We start from the raw sequence: 17,537 nt of genomic DNA, 5'->3' as shown, positions 1-17,537 counted from the left end.
CTTTTGGATTGAAATGTAAAATTAAGTATCTATTGGCACAGATTATGCCCTTCAACCAGGTTTATCTTAATTCAGATTAATCCTTACTTCACTGCAGTTACCCTGAATTTACCCATTATGTTTGTAAAAAGGGCACAGTTCTCATCTTCTGTTGCCTGAATCCTTCAGTCAGCTACACGATTTTTACTTCTATAGAGGGTTTTAAAACACACAACACAGACCTTTTTGTAGCATGTCACTTGCAGGTGGCCACTTCAGTTTTGACTCTTGCTTGAAAGCCTGAATTTGACAGATAACTGCAATGAAAGCTTCTGGTTTTCAGCAACACAGTGTTAAGGCTCAAGACAGAATGTACCTGGAGAAAGCGACTCAGGTCTGTGGTTCCAGTATCAAGAACTGGATGGGCTATGCCATGGATCTGTTCACACACACATCTGTTACTTTGAGTTGGATAGTTTCAGGCTACAATTTTATTTTTTAGAAAGCAAATTCATGAGACAGGGGAGGAAAAGCAGTGGGACAGATTTCCTGTTCAGAAGAAGCTGGGTTCAGGAGCCAGATTCCTGCTGATCACAGCAGGAATGGGAGCCAGGCACGGCTGCCTCTTACAGAGACCAGTTCTGGCTTCACAAGGTGTGCTAATGATCCAGGACTAGCTGTAGGTTAGGCAGACAGGACCCTAACTCTGCAGGTTTTCCAGTCCCTGTTGAGTTCAGTACTTGAAGAAAACGATGACCTAGCACTCATGCACCTCACAGAATCAGCTGATGGACCATTTCTACCTGTTAAAAAAACAATTTTAAAGCTATAATGGTTATTACAATGTGCTGAAAAATCTTGCAAAATATTCAGAGAAGCTTTTTGCAATTTGCAGTTTTGCATACTGTGATTGGCAAGGAAAAATAGACCTGAAAACTCTTGAATATTTTTAGTAGTTAATGAGAACATATTAAGAAAACACAAAGGCGGAAAAATAACTAGAATTGTCTTATTTTTCTGTTTGTTGTGTCTTTTAGAAAAGTAGAACGAGCTCACCAACAACTTTATTAAAACCACCTATGCCAAATTTCTCTTTGAAGAAATCGTCAAGATTATCACCTACCCTACCATCAAGACAGAGACCCCAAAGAGATGACATTTCTACCAGTAGAAAGTGGTAAGTATAGAAGTCCCTTGCACTTCTTTCTGGAATGGAAGGTTACAGACTCTTTAGAAAAGACAGGCCTGGCAGGCGCGGAGGGGGAGTTGCCTTTTATGTTAGGGATAGGCTGGAGAGTATAGAACTCTGTCTGGGGACTGGTGAGCAGATAACAGAGAGCTTGTGCGTCAGGGTTAAAGGGAAAACAGCAATGGGAGACATTACTGTGGGGATATGTTACAGACCACCTGATCAAGAGGAATCTGTGGATGAAGCACTCTATAGGCAGATAGGAAAAGCCTCACGCTCACAGGCCCTCGTTCTCATGGGTGACTTCAACCACCCTGACATCTGTTGGAATGACAGTACGGCCTGGCACAAGCAATCCAGGAGGTTCCTCAATTGTATTGAAGACAACTTCCTTTTGCAAGTAATAGAGGAACCGACAAGGAGAGGCGCCATGCTTGACCTTGCGCTCACCAACAGGGAAGGGCTCGTTGGAAATGTGGCACTGCAGGGCAGCCTGGGAGGCAGTGACCACGAGATGGTTGAATTTGAGATCCTACGGACAGTGAAAAGAGCATGCAGCAAGCTCACTACCCTGAACTTCAAGAGAGCAGACTTTGGCCTCTTCAGGAACCTGCTTAGTAAGGTTCCATGGGATATAGCTGTAGAGGACAAGGAGGGCTAAGACTCTTGGTTGGTCTTCAAGGATCACCTGCTACAAGCTCAGGAGTGTTGCATCCCAACCAGAAGGAAGTGCAGCAGGAGGGCCAGGAGACCTCCTTGGATGGATAAGGAACTCCTGAGGAAAATTCAAATGAAAAAAGAGTTTTATAGAAAGTGGAAGCAAGGACAGGCGGCCTGGGAAGAGTACAGGGATGTTGTCCGGGAAGCTAGGGACCAGGTTAGGAAAGCTAAGGCCCAGTTAGAATTAAACTTGGCTAGGGATATTAAGGATAACAGGAAGGGATTCTACAGGTACATAGCAAATAAAAAACAGATTAGGGAGAACGTAGGCCCCCTCAGGAAGCTCTTGGATGAACTAGCTACACAGGATTTCGAGAAGGCTGAGGTTCTGAATGACTTCTTTGCCTCGGTCTTCTCTAGCAAAGGCTCTGACCGCACCACCCAAGTCTTGGAAGGCAGACGCAGGGACTGTGCGAATGAAGACCTTGGGCCCACGGTAGGAGAGGAATTGGTTCGAGACCATCTTAAAAATCTGAACGTGCACAAGTCCATGGGACCTGATGAAATCCATCCGCGGGTCCTGAAGGAGCTGGCAAATGAAGTTGCTAAGCCACTGGCCATCATATTTGAAACATCATGGCAGTCACGTGAAGTTCCTGACGACTGGAAAAAGGGAAATATAAACCCCATTTTCAAGAAGGGGAAAATGGATGACCCGGGGAATTACAGACCAGTCAGTCTCACCTCTGTGCCTGGCAAAATTTTCGAGCAGATTCTCCTGGAAGGCATGCTAAGGCACATGAAAAACAACAAGGTACTTGGTGACAGCCAGCATGGCTTCACCAAGGGGAAATCCTGCCTGACCAATTTGGTGGCCTTTTATGATGGGGCTACAGAACTGATGGACAGCGGTAAAGCAGTTGATGTCATCTACCTGGATTTGTGTAAAGCGTTCGACACTGTCCCACATGACATTCTTGTCTCTAAATTGGAGAGAGATCAATTTGATGAATGGACCACTCGGTGGATAAAGAACTGGCTGGATGGCCGCACACAAAGAGTTGTGGTCAATGGCTCGATGTCTGGCTGGAGACCTGTAATGAGTGGTGTCCCTCAGGGACTGGTGGTGGGACTGGTCTTGTTCAACATCTTCGTCGCTGACATGGACAGTGGGATTGAGTGCGCCCTCAGCAAATTTGCCGATGACACCAAGCTGTGTGGTTTGGTTGATACGCTGGAGGGAAGGAATGCCATCCAGAGGGACCCTGACACGCTTGTGAGGTGGGCTGATGCCAACCTCATGAAGTTTAACCATGACAAGTGCAAGGTCCTACACCCGGGTTGGAGCAATCCCAGACACAGCTACAGGCTGGGCAGAGAAGAGATTCAGAGCAGCCCTGCGGAGAAGGACTTGGGGGTGTTGTTCGATGAGAAAATCAACATGAGCCGGCTTCAGTGTGCACTTGCATCCCAGAAAGCTAACCGTATCCTGGGCTTCATCAAAAGGAGTGTGACCAGCAGGTCGAAGGAGGTGATCCTGCCCCTTCATTCTGCTCTCATGAGACCTCATCTGGAGTACTGTGTGCAGTTCTGGTGTCCTCAACATAAAAAGGACATGGATCTGTTGGAACAAGTCCAGAGGAGGGCCACAAGAATGATCAGGGGACTGGAGCACCTCCCATATGAAGATCGGCTGTGAAAGTTGGGACTGTTCAGCCTGGAGAAGAGAAGGCTGCGTGGAGACCTCATAGCAGCCTTCTAGTATCTGAAGGGGGCCTATAGGGATGCTGGGGATGGACTCTTCATTAGGGACTGTAGTGATAGGACAAGGGGTAATGGGTTAAAACTTAAACAGGGGAAGTTTAGATTGGATATAAGGAGGAAATTCTTTCCTGTTAGGGTGGTGAGACACTGGAATAGGTTGTCCAGGGAGGTTGTGAATGCTTCATCCCTGGCAGTGTTCAAGGCCAGGTTGGACGAGGCCTTGGGTGATATGGTTTAGTGTGAGGTGTCCCTGCCCATGGCAGGGGGGTTGGAACTTGATGATCTTAAGGTCCTTTCCAACCCTAACTACTCTGATTCTATACCAGTGTACCTCAAATACTTATGAAAGACTTTTAGATTTTACTGTTTTAATGAATATTTTTCTTTAATATAATGATCTGCTTAGGGAAGCACACTTATGGTAGAGATTGCATGCATGGATAATTCCTCCCTGGCTGATTAGTTTCCCATTTGTTTGTGCCACCACACAGAAGTGTTTATTTCTCCAAACACAAGTGTTTTGCCCTCATTTGTGTAATAGTTGATATTCTCTACATATATTAATATTCTTTTAACCTGTCTCAAGCACTTACCCTCAAAGACATGCTGTATCAGTGATTTCCACAGGGCTGCATGAAAAAGTAGTCCTCTACATTCCTTACATTTATTATAAGTTTGAACTCTATATGTACTTTTTCCTATACTGTTCACTATGTCATTCTACCTCTTTCCATGCCCCTTTTTTTCTTAAATATTTCTTAAATTTTTTCTTAAGTATGTATTGAAAATTTTGTTTGTTTGTGGATCCAGGGCAAAGTCAGCCAACAGAGACATGATTCATTACTCAGCTTTGGATGACACCAAAGACTCAAAATACCAGGGCCGTAGAAAGTACACCTATGCTGAGCTGCTCCAAGTAAGTACTATTTAAAAACGTTAGTAATCTTGAATCATGGGTTAAAACACTTTATTCTCTAGTATTAAAGGGGAAGTAGTCAATGATGGGGAGAAATTGCTTTGATTACCTAAATGTCCATGTCTTATGCAGAGGTATAATTAGAATGTCAGCATTTTTGTGTGGTATCTTTCACCTATCTGGTAGGAAATCATGGCATATACAGAGGTTTATTTTCACTAGAAAATGTTGATCTTCTCCATGGTGACCATGTGTTCAGTAGGCTATTATGGAAAACTCACTGAAGAAATGCTTCAGTAGAATCACTGCCTAGAAGATCATACCAGACTTACAGTGAAAACTGAATCTGCCCTAGAAAGTCATTAAAATAATAAAATTCTGAAGAGAAAAATGCTTCACTTGTACTATTCCTCTTTGTTGCTTGTGTAATCCACTCTTTGTTGAATTATTGCCTGCTAAGCAGGCCCTCAATCCGGCAAACTTCAGGAGGCGTAGGCTACACAGTAGAGCCTCTTTTCAATAGTTGTTAAAATGCTGACAAACTGAACGTATGAGGTGTCAAGATCTGGCAATTTACAATATATTCAAAACCTTTCATGTTTGTGGAATGGTCTTAAAACAGCCTGCTGTTTCAGTGAGATATTGATACCCATGGTCTCACAACTAGAACAGCCCACCATATTATGAAATCTGGGCTTGTTTACATATGCATGGAGTTCACTGATCACTTGAGCACATGATTGATTGTTTTTTTACATCAAAATCATACTTTCTTACTTCACTGAAACCATTTTACTTCTTTGTTAATTTTGACAGAAGGCTAGTCTTTGCAATTAGGGGACATTTGCAGTCAGAAACTTACATTCAGGAAATGTTCACACCATGAACTATTAGTTTTTATACAACTTCATAATTCAAAGTTTCCCTCTAGCTGAGAGAAGAAAATACTACCCATTTACATGTACAAGGCTAGATGGGAGCCTACAGTCACTATCCCAGTTTGCCATGATGCAAAGGGGAATGCAGGAATTCATAGTTCAACTTCATACTGGGGAGGGGGTTATTCCTACTCTGCTTCAGAAATCTGGCTTTCTCCTGCCCTTCTCCATCACTGTTACTGTTGGGAAAGAAGCTTGTTGTCAGCCACCAGACTCATCTGCTCCCACTTCAGCTATCAGAGACATCAAATCAGCGAAAGTTTCCCTCTTGTGATCATCAGAAACTTACCATTTTGTAACCTCCTCCAGCTTCTCTGTGAGCATTGTTAAAATGGATATATCCTTCCTCAAATGCTTCAGGAGCTAGCCAGATTAAAGAGCATGGATTTCTTGCCCCCTAAATGCTCATGATTTTGTTGCTGATGTCAGTGTGTAAGCCCAGGAAACAAATCTTTTATTCCATGATAGTTAACTGTTTTGAGGCTTGACCAAATAATCACCTGTTAACTTAATCCCAAGCATGGTAGCCTGACCTCAGTCAGCTTTTGACAGCTAAGTAATATGGTCTAGTATCACTGGAATTCCGTGAATTCAGAGCTAAAGAGTTAATGACAGAAATAAGGCCAGGTTTGCTTTTTTGTTTCAAGTATTGAAGAGCCACCTAAAGGATACTATGGCGGTTTTGCTACTCTGCATGCCTTCAGTCATTAAACTTATTCCATTGGATGTGAGTACCTAGTGGGGAAAAGGTATGGAGAGTTATGATCAACTGCATATGTAGTAGAAAATGGAGTCTAATTTATTGAAATGAAGATACTAATTGAACACACTGCATGGCCCTCCATTGTTGTACTGACATTTGAAAATAATAAAACCTTCTTATTCTTGCTGTATAACTGTATTTTATTTGTCCAGGGGGAAAGTGCTGCTGGCAGTGCTGTCTTAAGGAGATCAAGAATGGAAAGCATGCTGCAGTCTCTTTATTTGGACAACAGAGCAGGCTACTACTTCACACAGTTCTGTGAGAAGTCAGGGAATAAGGTATGAGCATTTTCCTACCCTGTGATAATTTAGTCTACAATTGACTGAATGCCAAGTTATAGAGGGCAGCCAGACTGAAAACAAAATGGAGAAAGATTGATGACTGGATGAATTATTACTTATGAGACTTCAATCCCTCAACAACAATAAACTGTTCATGTGTATATTCAAACTAATGACAGGTCTTAACCAAGCTGTCAGATCCTAACTGTCTCAGACCGACTGGAAATCTGATTGTACCATCAGGGATAAAAAAAGACTAATCGTTCTTAAAAACTAGCCTTTAACTTGGCAGAAAAAATGAGGTCTTAACCCACAAAAACATTTTTTATAAAGATGGAAAATCTGCTCTGCTATTACTCATTATAATATACCTCCTTCTTACTTGTTGGGTTAGTGATGCCCAAAATCTCCAATGCTTTAAAAACGTTCTTCTGCTTCCATGAAGCTTCTTGGATTTCTGGGAAACTTAACACTATTTCTTCTCTGTAGTCAGCAGATCCATCATTCATTGCTGGGTGTAAATTGAGGATTGGTTGGAACAAGTTATGAATCTGAGTCAGTGTTCAGTGGCTTTGCAGAAAAATTGAGTCTTTAGGGGAAATTTGAGTGCAATCAAGATGGACATCTGTTTCACTGTTGGCACAACCCAGAATCCAGCAGCAGTAGCTAAAAATGCCTTTGGCTACCAGAAGGCAAGAGCCAATGTTTCTAAAGCTGAATACCTTCATCTAAAACTGTTAGATGTGTATAGATAGAAATCTACATAAAAGTAACTTATTTTTTCATCAGAGATAAGCACCTATCCACATGGCCTCTAGTCTTTGCAGGTGCCAGACTCTTTTGAAAATTATTTCCTTTAGTTTCAACTACAACTGTGGAGCCTATTTCACTCATATGCCAGGTCTGGCAGCCTACAGTTTGTGGAACAAAGTTCCCTGCCCCTATCTTTTTGGGACACTATCTTTATTGTTCAGCAATAAGGTTTTCAGGGTATTTTTAAGATCCAAACCCCATAAGCACATGGTTAAAAGAGAGGACAGGGGGAAAGACTCCTCCTTCTGAAATAACTTTTGATGTTTGTTTGAATTTATGAAATGAGGCCAAGACACTGTGCCTCAGAAATGCATGTAATAAAAATGTAATGATAGTCCCAGTAACATACATCAAGTACACAATATTTAATTGTTTCGGTTACTGCTGCAAAATGCTATTTCACCAGGGTACAAATTTTGCATGTCCGTTATCAGCATTTCTTCTTTAGCGCTGGCTTTTATGCCACTGAAATGTGGTTACTTTTCAAATGTTAACTACAATGTTAACAATTTTAATGGCCAATTATGCATAAAGGATTCAATAAAAGATACAATATCACAGTGATGATACCATTAAATATGTTGTCCTTCTGCCAATATGCATCAGAAGATTAAATCCATCTTAGATTGAGCTTGATTTAAGGTGACCCCAAGGAGATAAATAACTACTTGCATTGGAAAGTGAACCTTTTATAAAGCTGTGATATTTGGGTAGCAATAACTTACAATATTTTTCATCTGTAGTTGTGGAAGAACAGCGTGTACTTTTGGTTTGACCTACAAGCTTATCATCAGCTTTTCTACCAAGAAACTCTTCATCCTTTCAAAATCTGCAAACAAGCTCAAGTAAGTTGTAGATAATGCGTTATCCCTTCAAAAATACACTTGTTCATTCCCTTCAAAAATACGTTTGTTCAGTGTAAAGACTGAAAAGAAGATAGAAAGCAGAAAATTCTCCAAACCTTGACAACCCACACCAAAGCAAATCTGGATTGTGGACAATAAGAGAAGCTCTTTGGATTGTTTCCATGGTATTTCTTGATTTAAATGTTAAACATGCATAGTTTGATTTCTAGGCTCTGCTGCCTGTTCCAGTTTTATCTATTACACTCATCTTACCTAATCTCCCCTTTGTTATTCTGTGTCATATTTGAAGCTATCTGCTCAGTGTTAAGATCAGAGATAATATTTTTCTAAATCATCTAATTGTGCTTTACCTTTGCTTCGACCTGTGTGAGTTAGAATTGCAGGTCTCACAGTCCAGACCTTAGATAATGACCTTAGTCATGAAAATGGATCTTTCACTGGTATGTTCTGCTTTTTCCAATTGTCAGGGCATCGATATGCTCTTTTTGCAGTTGTCATCCTTTCCATTTGATCTTTAGACCCTCACTTAACTGTTGAGTGGAACTGATATTTCCTATAAACAAGCACCCTAAATTGAGCATGCACTGTGAGTCAGGGAATAAACCAAAACTTAACTGGCTCATCACAGGCCATGCATGCTGATGCTGTCAACAACTGCAGAATAGTCTGACACTGCCAGGGAAGGAGGCTTCAGCAGTGTGATATCATTAGAACTTGCAACTTTTAAAATTACTTTGTGAAGCTTTGGTCTGTTTTCCTTCTGCAAACCTTGTGTAGGAGTATATCGTATCTGTGTATTTCAATATATGCTGTAATAAGGAAAGCTACCTCATGTCTTTCATGTCTTTGAAATTAATATCACAGACAGCAGTGGAGAATAATCTCTTTGTATGGTTTATGTTACTGAGCGTCTGGACTTCCTTCTATTTGTCTTCTTTTCCTATTTGGAGGTTTTACTGGGGCAAATGACAAAATTTTGTGTATTTGTCCAGAATTACCACTTGAGTGAGCGTTATTTGTATGGAAACACCAAGCAGAGGCCGAGGCTCCCTTCTGTCACACACTGGCTAACTTAAACTGCTACTCTATTTAGTTGTTTTCCCCTCCAGCTCTACTTATGGCCTGAGGCTGACTGTCTCCCCTGTTAGCCCAGCCCAGTGGCTAGGGACACTGCTCACAACAGGTGTACAAGTTAACCATACCTAGATTGTCTTCATTTTCCTGTATGTTTTGTTGTAGGCCAAATCTTAGCTAATTGTCCATGGTAGTTTCAATTTGGTTTCATTTCACACCAGCTCATATTTTTTCTGCAGTGTTCGCATGGCCCAGGTCCTTTTTACTTATTTCCAGTGCTGGCCTGGTGGTGACAGCAGAACATCATACAATCAGTGTTACCAGGCAATTACAGAGAGTTCCATACACATGGCCATTAAAGTAAATACATCAAAACGAAATATGTGAAACTGTTCCATTAGCATAACTAACAGCTGAAATGTAACATAACAAATCAACACATGTGCTGTAACATTTGGTATCATTCTGTAGCTTGCCTTTTAAGGCTGCACAAATATAATTCTTGTTTTCATTGGAACACTGTAAAGAGTCAAGCTGCAACCAATCTACAGGGTCTGCTTATCGAAGAGATGCCTTCCCAAATTCTGTGCTCACCTTTGGCACAATAAGATAGTCATTCCAAATATTCCTAAGAGAATGTGGGTCAGATTCACGCAACACATCATCATGTATATTTTACTATTTATTACAGAAAGACACATCCAAAGTATTCTGTATGTGTTCTGCCTGCTTCCTGTTAGAAACGAGAGCAAACCCGGATTGCTGTGTATCTGTTAGTCATTGTTTCATTTGTTAGGCGTTTTTATGATAGAGTAAGAAAATGCATTCCAAGGTATGTATTCATTCACCCAGGAACAGAAACTACAGTAAGAATGAAATCTGATGGATAAAAATAACGATGAGTAGAGGTAATCATCCAGGAACGCATATGGTTATTCACTATAAACATACACACATGAGTGTAAAATAAATTGAGAAAGAAAAGCAATAAAGAAAAAGATACTGTAGTTTTGGATAAAAAAATAGTTATTTATAGTTAGAAGATTTAATGCAGTTATAGGAAGCACAATATTTTAACACTAGAATCAATTCAGATAAAGGGAATTATCATTACTGTTAACTTTTAGAGTCAGACATAAGATTTATGTTAGTGGAATGTGATGACAGGGTTAAGGCAGTTTAACCTTTCCATTTTAGACCAGCCAGTGCATTGCATTCTTCCATCATATGATTCTGTTGAGCAGCTGCACAAGCTCATTGTTTAGATCAGATCAATATTCATGCCTTCGGCAGCAATACAAGGCACTTGGAGTTCAATATTTTTCGTGTTTCTTGCTTCACTCTAGTCATTCTGCAATTGCTTACCAAAGTCTTCTCATGTGGGGGCTGAATTCACACCAAAACCCAAGGCCTAAACAAGTCCTGATATGGAAAGTCATAAATGAGGTTAAAGACTTAATCTGAATTTCTTAAACATTCTGTATCTTCAGATTTGTGCCATTATAAGATGCAAGCTCTGATCAAATTTCCAGATAGGTTTTTGGGTTTAATCCATCACTTATCCTAATGCAATTATAGGAAAATGTATAGCTGGCAGGTAGGAAAATTCTTTGTGTGTTACAAAAGGAGCAAAACACTGAATAAATAAAGTATGATGTGCTCTTGATGTCACATGCGTAAGATTTTTGTATGAATTCGATAACCTTTAAGTTCATTTAATGTCATTTTTCCCATTGATGCTTTAGGAGATTAGCCAGTAAAACAGTTTCACTAATTCATTGAGATTCAGAAACCCACAAGACTTCCATGACATGGGAGTCAAAAAAGGCTATGAATATGCTTTTTTAAAGGATAAAATGTATTTTCCCACTATATCTTGCTAAGTTCATTTCCCAGTGTTAAAGTCTGTGAACACAGCCACTTTTCCTCTATTTTGGCATGTCTGGAACTTGTATCAGTCACTTATCTGCAGTCCTTGCATTCAAATCTACATCTACAGATGCACCTGAACCCTCAGCAAGGGACACAGGGATGGATGCTCCTTCTCTTTTCTCCCGTCTGCATTCACTTTGTCACCTTGTGAAGTTATCTTTCTACTTGGTGGGCCGAATCCCATAACAATGGATTCTTACCAGAATTCAAGAAAAAGATGGCATTATGCCAAATCCTCAGACACTGTAAATCTGCATCCTTCAAAAGTGAAGAGGCCATCCTGATAACAGCCCTGAGGGTCTGGTCCTTTATGTTGTGAAAAGTGGACTCCTGTAGCTAGCCTAACCACCTCTAAATTTCTGCTTCACATGTATTAGACCTAACTATTCACATGTAATAGCCCTAACTATTGTTTCTGGGAAAAAAAATGTCTGTACTTACCATGCTCCAGTTTTGTGTGTGAAATGATACAGGACTGGGGATTGGGGGGGGAGAAGGAGTTCTGCAGGCAGAGCACCCTGCAAAAGCAGACCTTAAAATGACAATATATTGTGACAGTGTTTATGTGAACAGATTACCAACAGTTTTTGACCAGAGCTTCCTTAGTCTGGGCAATTTCTGACTCTGTAGGCTGAAAGTTTTTGTCAGCTCTAAAGAAAAGTAGCAAATATGCTCAAGTTAACTCATTTCATACGAAGTTACAAGGGGAAAAAAGAGTTTCATCCAAGAAACTTGTGCAATGTTTGTTTTGATTTTATTCTTAAACCTATGCTAAAAATGATCAGCCACTTAAGGAACCAGGTTAAAATATTAAGGACCTGGTTTGGACCCTTTTCACGAATTTACAGATCTCTTGTGTGATTATATGACCCTTTTCACCAATTTACAGATCTCTTGTGTGATTATATGCTCCACTCCATAATAGGTGGAGCAATGTAGCCCTAATGACGAACAAAATAGTTAAGCCCTCTATTTTTGAAGATACTTGGTATCATTGGACTAGTCCCTTCTAATTTGGCTATTTTATATGTTAAATGTTTTGGATCAGAGTTGAACATGATGTAAATGAAACTTTTCTAGTGTTAGGGTTTTTCAACATAACATCCAACTTTTTGATATCACTAATTGTATCTAATTAATGCTGTCTCTGTTAAATTTAAATATATTTGGGGATTTGCTGAGGAGGGCATAATTTAGGACAAATGTGATATTATTCTCAACTTGCTATGACTCTTCTTGTGGATGTCCTCATTCTTTGACCTTACCCCTACACCTGGAGTTTTTATTGCACTGATAACATGGATAGCCATGTTTTCAGGGATGTAGAAAGGGGGTGGAATGCTGCATAAAGAGTGAATATAGTAATCATAACAACTTCTAACTGGGGAATGGATGTCAGCCATCATAGCCCTGTATTCCTCAGTGACCTGGTATCAGGAGAGTCTAAAGGGTGTGTTTCAAATTGTTAAGGTCCAGAACAATAGGAATGTAGTCTGGTGGTTTTAAAGAAAGAGTCTAATAGGTCAGAATTTCATTTAAAACAAACAGAAACATGATTATTCAATGTAAGCAAACATTCTCTATGCTTGAAATTTAAACACAACAGTTTTATTACTGCTGAACACAGAGTAAATATATTATTTTCTTCTCTACCACTTTGTACATCTGCTAGTTACAGCTATATTTTAGCAACATAAGGAAAATGAGAATTATCAGAAACGTCCATTCTTCACTGTCAAAACTGTGTGATAATAAACAGTGAAGGTGGGCTCCTCAAGACCATGATAGAGAGAAATTTGATTATGCTACTAATCTGATCCCTTGAACATATGTTTGACTATTAGTTAGACTTTGAAAATATGAAGAAGAGAAAACATTTATAAGTACATGACATCTACTATGGCAGAATCTTTTTTTCACATGCTTTCTTAGCTGCAGTCAGAATCATGATGTATTAGAAAGATATTCTAGAATATCTTCTTCCAAGATGTTCCTGGCAGAAAGTGTTTTTCACTGAGTTTTCTGTGTTCTTTTTCATGGCAATTTCTGAAACATTTAAAAACCAAGAATTTGACTTAGGGGACTATTTGGACCAAAAAAAGAAAAAAAAAAAAAAAAATTACCCTATGCTTCAAGAATGAACTGATAGAGAGAATGAAACACTCCAGTTTCAGCTTTCTTCTGTTTGTATATGGCAAACTCCGTGTGCTCCACAAAAAAGCATATTGTAATCCCTGCTTTGCTAAGTATTTAGAACTCAATTGTGCAGTGCTATCTCATGTTATGGATCCTATACCATGATAGTGTCACTCATGATAGTGTCACTCATGCCAAAGAACTGTGCATGAGAATCTCAACACAGAATTAAATCACTTTTTCACTCATTTTAACCTTAGATTTACAAATTCCCATCTATTCAGAAGAAGACACCTTCACAAGTTGGCCTAGCACGTATTCTGCAACACAGCAATGCAACTTCATGAAGAATGCAGTTGCTGTAATGGTTGTGGTTCCTGAATCTAACAAGGATCAGCCAAATATTTCCAAATAAAAATTACATTAAGTGTTAATTTGTGATCTAACTTTAGTTGAAAAAGTAAAAATGGCAGGGAAGTCAGTTATGGCAACAACTGAATTTCAGGCAAAATTGTAATATTGGTGAAAACAAGGCAGGTTTCTGATAGGTTAGTATCTATCTAAATAGGTTAGTATATGTTAGGTTAGTATCTAAACTAGATATATGTTTAGAATATGCAGCAAGGCAGTATGGGACAAATATGCATTCATTCTCTCCTCTAATGGACTGTGACCATTGGAACAGATGATGGCTTAGAATAAGTTTTCTTCTGTTTTACTGTAGTTCCTTTATGCAACTTACATTGCCCCATCTGCCAGTATGGACATTGGACTTCATCAGAGGAAGAGAAACATGATTTATCAGAAAATTGACCCAGCTTTTGAAGATCTTTTTGACCCAGCAGAAGAATATATCCTCACTGTTCTGATAGAACCATGGATGAAGATGATGGAAGAAGACAAATATACTTACAGAAAGGTAACTCAACTGGATGATACAGTGAAAAATTCTTATGATGGTGAAAGAAAACCACAAAAGCCTTCATACGCAACCCTGTTACATTTCTAGTCAGAAAGGGAGAAGTATTATGTGGTGTTTTGCTCACCCACTCCTTTCTACACTGATGAGTGGAGCAAGCTGGGCATTTTGTGGAGAGCAAATTTCTCATCCGAGAGGAAGGTGCGAGCTTCATGGACCCCTTGGTCTGTGAAATAGGGAGGAATGAACCTTACTATGGCAAAATTTCTCTTTGTACTCAGGAAGTGTCATGTCTCTGCAATCTTATCATTGATCAAATAAAAATAAGCTGTGTGTCTAGAGCGTTAATACTGTGATGTTAGGCTCATATTAATTCTACCAACTATTTCCTGGTGTTCAGAATTAAAGTGCAGCTACTGCTTAGCATAAGAGGAAATGTGATATGGTGATGCAGCTGTATTTGCCCTGAACACTTTTTAGGTAGCTGCCCTGCTGTGTAAGGTCTAACTGTGCCCCACAGGCTTCCTGAAGCAGGTGGCTCAGTGGTCTACTCAGTTCTAATTCCAGAAAGCCTCTGAAGGTTTGAATTGAGCAGGCTCATGCAGGTCAGAGGAAATGGCTGCAATCCTGACTGTGCTTTTGACAAATCAGAAATGGTGGAGCAGTGGTGGATGCTGTGGCTCTCTGCAGTTTATAAACTTTCCTACAAGTTACCAGCTGCAGGTCAAACTTCTTATTCCAAGTCTTTAAGATCTTTTAGGTACAGAAGGAGAAACTTACAATGAGAAATCAGGAGTTTGAGAGCAGAAGTTAGTTCTTGTTCCTGTTTTTCTCCACTATGACCTTAGCATCTCAATTTTTACAGTAAATATTGTTACTTACAGCTGATACTTATGTCAGCATTTAACAAGAATGTGCACGCATGCATTGACCCCACAAAAGATTCTGAATCCCTTTTGTGGCAGTTTTGTAGTACAGTGTATTTTTGTTACTATGTTGTGCATGCATGTATGAATAACCAAGAGAACAGATACCCAAAATAAAACTTGACAATGATCTTTTAAGCCTATTAAATGGTGGCCAATATTAAACATTTAAGAATATAGTATAAGAACAGAAAAAAAAAAAGGCAGTATTGCCAGCTTCAGCACTCTGAAACTGAGGAGATGAATGAAGCAGTGGTCTTATCCGCATTTTTGTGTCTAGTAGTCTTTGATGAGTAGGTTGGTTTTTTCCCCCCCATGGGTTTACGTAAATGTGTCTTGAGTAACTTTCTATCTTCAGCCTCAGTGCAGTAATGGGTTCTGTGTTTTAACCATACAACAGGAGAAAAAAATGTGTATCTTGGTTTTCTTGCAAACCTCTCCCTGATAATTTCATATGGTGCCCTAGTTTTGTATTTTATGAGGAACAGTGTACAACTGTTATCTTGTATTCTTAATGTTGTTATGCTTTCACATGTTTTTGTTTTATCCCACTTCAGTCACATCTCTTTGAAACTCTGGAACCCTAGACTATTTGGCCTTTCCTCCCACAGAAGGCATTCCATACCTTTGTTACACTTATCACCCCCATCTGTTAATTCATATATTTGTGATGAGATGTAAGCAGTGCTTAAGATCTGAATGCACTAAGGATTATTCAGTGGCAGAATCATGTTTTCTGTTTTGATCTTTGTTCCTTTCCTAATTATTCCTTGGTTCTAACTGCCTTTTGACTCCTGGTGAACTTTGAGTGGATGTGCAATATGTAAGCTAACAGCCATTTGCAATGATTCCAACATCTCTTAACAGAGTAAGAACAGCTAATCTAAAGCCTAATTTGGAGTTTATTAGAATGACTTAATTTTTGTTGTCTTTGAACTCAGCTGCCCTTTTATCATGCAGACACTGAAGTGCCCTGAAATCCTGCAGCTCTTCAAAGTCAATACAATTTTTTTTGCCCTGTGGAATCATTTTGCAAACTTTGCTGTATCCTCACTCACTTCCTTTTCCAGATAATTTGTGAATATTTAAAGAAAACGACCTCAGATCAGATCCCTGTGAGACTCTAATAGGAACCCCACCCCATAATGAAAGTTATTTATTTCTTTATTTTGCACTTTCTACCTTAGAATTAATCCACACAGGGGCTTTCCCTCTCATCCTGTGATAAATTAATCTCCTTCGGAAATGTTGAAAATTTGAACTTTGAAAAAACCTTATAAAAATGAAATATACCAATCCAAACACATCTGCAAAATATTCTCTTCACTTTTCAGCATCTTTTCTCAGCTTTCAGGTAAATTATTTTTTCTAAGCTATTTCAGCTGTAATTGTTGATGAACTGCAGAAAACCATGTAATTGATCTATGATTTTATTAATACGAAGTTTTTGGTTACTTTCTATCAGACTAGTTTTAGTGTTTTGTAAATGTGTATTTTCCATGTGTATTATCAAAACTAGTAGTCTAGTCGTTAATGCCAGTCCTCACTGTCAGGTCATGGACTCAGCCAAGTATTATTATACATTATTTTTATACAAAAAGGACTTTGCTTTTGAGCACTCTCCAAATACAGTGTTTTCACTGCTTCTAGTGATCGAAGAATTCCTCCAAAGAAAGAATTGAAAATATAAACTTTTGCTTTAAATTAATGTTTGTCAGTTTATACCTCCTTGAGTTAACTGAGGGATAGCCTATTGCCCTTTCAGTTTAGATGATGCTTTGCTTTGCACGTGTAGTTACGTGCAGACTTCTCAGTGCCCTAATAACACAAGCATCTTAATCAGCATGAAAAAAACAAAACTAAATACTTTTGAGTGCACAATACATGTGTTTGTGAAGAGTTATAATACACAGATATAACACGACCTGTTCTAGGAGGCACTAGAGTCTCTTTGTACTAAGCACAGACCGATGCTTAGGCGCACACACCTCAGCACAAAGACAAGGTCTGCTTTATATTTTGTTCAGTCCCTGGCTCTACTCTTCCCTTTTGTTCTACCATACAAGAGGATGTATTTGGCCCATTATCAAACAAGATATTTTAACAAGAATTAGGTGAGTCCAAAATTGTTTATTTGGGACATAGTATGTATCTACATTTTTATCTTTAAATGAACATGAAAGCAGGAGAGTCCCTTTTTATTGTTGACTCTTACCCTGCCTCTATCTGCTTTCTGTTTAAATTATATAAAAAAATGTTCTGGATTATTTTCCTATTTACTTTTAAACTATGTTTTCTTTCAAAGGAAAGAATATCCAAAAGCACTTTATAACAGTGGAATAGAATTATTTCAAGCCTGAAGACATTCAGATAACACTGTG

General features: G+C 39.1%; 1 protein-coding gene across 10 annotated transcripts in view; it reads left to right on the top strand.

Annotated features, from left to right (window-relative positions):
- Positions 1–17,537, top strand: part of RGS22 (regulator of G protein signaling 22) — a 63,754-nt gene that overhangs the window by 22,816 nt on the left and 23,401 nt on the right. For all 10 annotated transcript variants that reach the window (XR_009728433.1, XM_061373237.1, XM_061373234.1 and 7 more), the window contains exons 11-15: positions 1,017–1,156; positions 4,403–4,508; positions 6,362–6,487; positions 8,047–8,148; positions 14,036–14,230. Coding sequence is in view for 9 of the 10 variants with exons in the window: in XM_061373237.1 (XP_061229221.1) it covers positions 1,017–1,156; positions 4,403–4,508; positions 6,362–6,487; positions 8,047–8,148; positions 14,036–14,230 (669 nt within the window). In the remaining variant the exon portion in view is untranslated. The remainder of the gene's footprint in view (positions 1–1,016; positions 1,157–4,402; positions 4,509–6,361; positions 6,488–8,046; positions 8,149–14,035; positions 14,231–17,537) is intronic.

This window comes from Neopsephotus bourkii, unplaced genomic scaffold, assembly GCF_033783945.1.
Source record: "Neopsephotus bourkii isolate Nb327-2 ecotype Australia unplaced genomic scaffold, CSIRO-AGI_Nbou_v1 NB_1630, whole genome shotgun sequence".
Classification (NCBI taxonomy): Eukaryota; Metazoa; Chordata; class Aves; order Psittaciformes; family Psittacidae; genus Neopsephotus; species Neopsephotus bourkii.
This window is presented reverse-complemented; position numbering and strand designations above follow the sequence as displayed.